The 5,897-nt window shown below is 37.0% G+C and overlaps 1 protein-coding gene across 1 annotated transcript; it reads right to left on the bottom strand.

Moving 5' to 3' along the window:
* Nucleotides 1–761: 761 nt before the first annotated feature.
* On the bottom strand, nt 762–5,669 carry LOC147852445 (transcription factor TGA2.2-like). Its single transcript, XM_087333973.1, has 9 exons — nt 5,539–5,669; nt 4,518–4,695; nt 4,322–4,402; nt 3,422–3,481; nt 3,240–3,317; nt 3,115–3,157; nt 2,643–2,914; nt 1,945–2,181; nt 762–1,443 (listed from the first exon to the last, which is right to left on the bottom strand). The coding sequence occupies exons 2-9, from the start codon at nt 4,620–4,622 to the stop codon at nt 1,297–1,299; spliced, it is 1,023 nt and encodes a 340-aa protein (XP_087190099.1). The 5' UTR covers nt 4,623–4,695; nt 5,539–5,669; the 3' UTR covers nt 762–1,296.
* Between the last annotated feature and the right edge of the window lie 228 nt (nt 5,670–5,897).

The following is a 5,897-nucleotide window of genomic DNA, read 5'->3' as shown; positions in this document are numbered from 1 at the left end:
CCAATGATACTCTTGCTCACACTCTTGACATTATACATATACGACTAGAAGTGCCAATTTCTTTAAACATCTTATCTGAAAAGAATGCACACTCACACACCCAAAGTGTTTGTGGGGTTCTAAGGACATGAAATCTCAAGTGAGTCCAACAAAGTTAGTTTCATCAAATGGAAAGTGCATGTCAAGATCCTTTTTTAAGTATTAAAAAAAGGTTTTCTTGAATCTTTAAATATATCATGCTAGTAAATTATGCTCTAAAAGCATATGAAACAAAATTGAAGAAAATTTCATGTGATAAAAATAAAGATGGTAGTTGTTCATTCATACATGATATTGTAGCTCATCTCACATAGTTTGTAAATAAACCTTCAAAGAAAACTCAAGGAAAACATAGGCTCAAGGAAAATTTGTTAATATTATGATCCATGATTATGCTAGTTAAATATAAGAATTCTAATAGTACTCACAATTGGATAATATTTAAAAACTAAACTTCTATTCCAAAATTATGTGATTCTCACTATGATTCTCCCCAGGTCATTGACTTTGGCCAATGAAACATCAATTTATTCTATTGACTTCATTCCAGCTATTCAATGCTTCATTCATTCAACACCACCCATGGTATACATACATGTCGGTTGTTTGATAAATTCAACGACATTGACCCTTTAGTAATCATACAAATTATTGAATTCCTAAGCCTGGAATATAAGAGCAAAACACTGTCCCAATTTGGAAGCCGAATATGACAGATGTACAGTACAACCATGGAGTTTCTTCTATTTGACATTATTAAAAACATTTTACAAGTAGTACCTCTAATCTAATAGAGTACTGTGATCGCAGGTGACTTGACTATACTAACATGATGTCAGGTAATTGCCTGACAGAACAAATGGTTGATTACAAAGTCGACCAATACCTCCTAGCAATTATTTAGTTTCTAGAAATGTTAGAGTACATTAAGAACAACAGAAACTCTTACAGAGCCGTTGAGGGCTGAAAACAGTCGGGAAGGGGGGACTGTAACCTCTGGTGTCGTTAGAAGCTCGAAGGAAATAATGATGCAATACTTCACATTGAAGTTGTACGGATTAGCGATAGCTTCTCATCAATTTTCAACCTTTTCTGGTTTGTTGACTGATCATGCAATTAAGCTCTGATGACTACTACGGTATCAGCTATCAACTGATAGCACGAAGGTTTCCACAAATCCACAGAAATTCGTTAAATTTTTTATTTGCACAACAATGCTGATAACACCTTTTTTCGATGTCTCTAATCAATACTTCCTCATTCACGTGGTCGAGCTACCCAAAGAGAGCTCAATGCTCGGAGACGTGAGAAGTAATCTCCCATAGCTAGCAATGCTCTAGCTGCCTGCCTTGTTGTGAGGATCCGGTTCATTTGCTGAAGCGTTTGTTGTCGAAGATTGTCTGCCTGTATCCAAAATAAAAGCAAAAAAGGACATTTCATGTGAAAAGGGGAAATGTAGAAAGCATATCCTCTATATTTCAAGAATCAAACATATAAAGGTGGTGTTGTAGTTGTAAAATATGTGGAAATAATGAATGGTAAACTCCCAAATACCCTCCTTGGGTTTTTCTTTATTCCCCTAAACACCCATAGTTGTTTCTTTATTTCCCCAAATGCACTTGGTTAACCTTGAAAGAGAGAAATAAGGGGAGAAATTGGCCATATAATTGCTCAAATACCACATCAAACTTGAGACGAAAAGCAATGAGTTGTGCTGACTATATAATTGCTCCAAAAGGGGGTTGGGGGGGCACAAGGGCATTTTGGTAAATTAACAAAAACTTCAGGGAAAAGGCGACGTGGGGTTAGTGAAACAAAATAAATAAAACATGGTATTTCGAAGTCTTTCGCTATGTTAGTCATTCATGTTACAAAACAGAAAGGACATTGGCATGGGGTATAGACCTGGCGAACAAAGTTCTCGAGTGTTCCAAGTTTGCCCATGGCCATAGCCATCTGACCCATGTAATTGGCAACGTTCGATGTTCCAAGCGAGCCAGCAGCCAGCGTATCAGCAAGATTTTGCTGAAGGGCTTCCATCCCCTGTGACAATGCGTCCTCGGCCTGTTGTGATGATTGCTGAAGATTACATACCGCTAGCAGTTGCTGCTCTGTAAGGGGTTCGAGCTGTGGAATTAAGATCTGATCCAAAAACAAAGCCCAGAATTATGTGATACTAATATTCTTTTTATGCACTATCTCAGGGTTTCATGAGCAAACTACTCAAAAAATCCACAACAAGACTTGCATTGTCATCATAAATTTAGCCACCATCATAAATTAGTTCAATTTAGTCTACAAACACCATTAAAATACCCATATTCACACTTTCCTTGACCAGTACTTCACAATGACAAATTGCGAAAAAATACATCCATGTCAGGGCATAAATTAACCTGAGATACATCTTTACAATAAGTAACTTGCCTCATAAATTTTATGTCACACATGGCCAAGGTTTTGTAATGAATCCTCACGCATTATAACAATAATGATGAAGTTCAACAAGCTGAATGGATGGAGGTAACTTAATCTATAAACTAAGACTTCCATTCCCCAGCTATAACTTGCAGATTTGTGGAAAGAGAGAGAAGGATGGATACCTTTAAAATTTCGGAAGGACGGAAACCACCCATCCACATAAAGCAACGTTCAGCTGGAGTTTTCCACATCCCAGATACAATGTGGAAAACATCTGCTTTTACAGCAATTCCTTTGAGCCGAAAAAGCTCGTCGTAATGTGAAACACCATTGTCCACAAGTACACGTAAATCGTTATCAGTCACATGTGCAGCTAATGCAGACCGTAGCTCAGACACATGACGATTTTGTTCCTCAATCCAGCGTGCATGATCCATGTCAAATGCAAAAACACCTAAACACGTGGCCTAAGAAATAAGTTATTAACTCTAAAGTATCATTTTAGTTAGGGAGAAAAGTAGAGGGGGATTGATGCAAAAACACCAGCTAGGGAGAAAAAAAGAATGATCAGGAGCTTTTGAAGTTTTTCCCTTTCAGTTATGGATCTAAAAATAATAATAATAATAAAAGTACATTACAAATCTATTGAAATACCTGGATGACTTTGATCCCCTGAGGAGGCCCCCATGAACATTCCCTGAAAATAAACTTGAAACTAGTTAAAGAGCATAGTGTCTTTGCATTTTACTAATGGCATGTGCTCTCAGCAATGATCTTACTTGTTGCCTAACTCTCTCAAGCTCTTGTTCTAGTTGGTTGAGCTTCAGTCGACTTGATTCAAGCTGTTGCACATAAGCCTGGAAAAGAGGCAATTGATTTGGTTGAAAGACACCAAATTATAATAAAACCAATGCTTAGATGTGTGTTAACAGAGCTCAGGATAATAATAATAAATGATTACTTTCTTCCTCAATCGGCTTTTCCGAGCTGCTTCACGATTTTGGGCCAAACGCCGAAGGACCTGGGATATTCCAGATATACACACTTCAGGTTTTGAAGAATAGAAACATGTATCTTACAATGAAATCCATGGCAAATTGTTAAAACAATATAATCATAACATATGGAAAACAGATTAGAACACACTTCAGGTTTTGAAGAATAGAAACATGTATCTTACAATGAAATCCATGGAAAATTGTTAAAACAATATAATCATAACATATGGAAAACAGATTAGAACTAAAGAATTCTCGTGTGTTCCAGTAGTACTCACTCTGAATGACTAAAGCATTGGAGACTTTCAAATACAATATACTGCAATATTGCTCTGGCATTTCTATAAAGTTTCCACTACAACAATTATAACATTCTGCAACTTTGGATGAAGTTTGTACGTAATTTCGAGTTTCTATATGTTTTAATAATAGAAAATAAATTAACAAACCCTGGGGGATGACAACTCTTCTTTGTTAGATAGTAGATCTACTTGAGAGCAATTAAAGGTATTTTAGTTCCATTACTAGGACTACTCAATCAAATTTTTAATATAATTTACACCATTAAACTTGCATTGTTTTCTCCCTTGAGCCATCAAAAGGTGTATCCAATTAATAATGATTCATAAATACTGATGAGGGAAGTTTCCTCCAACATTCTAGATACCCGCAACATACAAATTGGTTTGCCATAATGGGGCTTATATATAGAATTAGCAAGTACAATGATTCTCCACATATGTTTCCTAATCCAAGCAGCACATAAGCAATGGGATAGGGGAAAATAAATCATTTCACCTCATTATTCCTCTACATCGACAATGAGCTGAACTCCATAAAATACGTTGACATGGAAACAATACCTTGGAATCGAGTACTTTTCCACGATCATGATCAGAAGACCCTGATGCTAGAGCTAATTCGCTTCCACCTCCATTTTCGAGCTGAAACAATTGGCAAATTCACAAGTTTCACATGTCAAACCTTATGGCAACCTTATTGTTCAAATAATTCGTAGACTAATGAGAAATTAAGTGCAAAAGAGAACAAAAAGATTACTGTATTATCCTTCACATCTCCTTCTAGACTTGTCGATGTCTCAGCTCGAGGACTATGATCAGCCCAATTCTGAAAGTAACGGCCTGGGGGTGATTCAAAACCCATGTGTCAATGTGTAAATGCCTTCTAATGTGTTGTGGCAGCGTGATTCCTTTGAGAAAGCTACACCTGTCACTGCCTATTCAAAAGTAACAAATTCCATTTAAAATCCAATGTATAGTTGTCTCTCAAGTGAACCTTATACAAGGAAATAGAGAAGATGGTTCAATGAACAACGTTATGAATGAATATAACAAATGCACGTGTATAATTTTTGTCCTGGGCTATGTTCTGATTAAGTATAGTTTTTCAAACAAATTTATGCAATATCATTTTGTCCAAAGGGATTAACACAGATCAATGACCCTGATAGAAAAAGATCGATGTCATTCACAATAAAAGATACATGGAATTGATATGATTTCCACAAAAATAAGCTCCGATGTAGCTCATTGGAGATCGAATTACCTCACTAGAAGAAAAAAAACTTTTTTGTTTTTTTCTTATAATAGGAATCGTGTTTCTTAGAACTCATAGGAGACTCTAAGTTAAGGCATTGAGTCATGTAAGCACAAAATTAATTCAATGCAATCCATTGGAAACAAAGATTGCCCACAAAATATCTGTATAGAATAAGAGAATGTTATTCCAAAATGAAATAGATGTCATATTTGGCAGGCCTTACAGAAAGCTCTTAAATGTACTATGGCATCGAGGCCAATATACACCCAAGTCATCACATATAATCCCTTTCCAGCTTAACATGTTTATTGGTTTCATCGGATGAAACACCCATAACATGATAAGAAGCTAACTAGGAAACCAGAAATTTCAAACAAAGCAAATCATAGCCATAACAATAAGACCCCAAAAAAAAACAGTACTGTCATTCACAGTCCTTGAGTGTGTGAAGATATCACAAGCCATAAATCTTTTGAGATTAGAGAAGGAGGAGGAGGAGGAGAGAGTAGAGAGGGCTTACTGTGGAATGGGTTTGGAATCCGAGAGAAACATGAGGTGGGCGAATAATCGGTGTCATGAATTGGTGGAGGAGGGTAAGGTAGAGGTGGTCATCGTAGGACTTGCAAGAAGGGAGAGGAGAGACGAAGAGGAGGGAGGGAGGGAGGGAGACCCAGGAAACCCTAATTCTGCATTGCTGTAGCAGAGCAGAAGAGGACAAAAAGGAAACCAAAAGCACCCACCCACAGAAGCAGAAGAAGAAGAAGAAGAAGAAGAAGCAGAAGAAGAAGAAGAAGGCATTTCGGGGGTTCCTTTTCCGGAGGCACATTCCATGTTAAAACCACGCGTCGAGCGCTCATTGGTGAGGATGATCAGTATCAA

This window comes from Azolla caroliniana, unplaced genomic scaffold (assembly GCF_043228905.1).
Source record: "Azolla caroliniana isolate FFs.n. ecotype wild unplaced genomic scaffold, voAzoCaro1.0.p SCAF_18, whole genome shotgun sequence".
Classification (NCBI taxonomy): Eukaryota; Viridiplantae; Streptophyta; class Polypodiopsida; order Salviniales; family Salviniaceae; genus Azolla; species Azolla caroliniana.
This window is presented reverse-complemented; position numbering and strand designations above follow the sequence as displayed.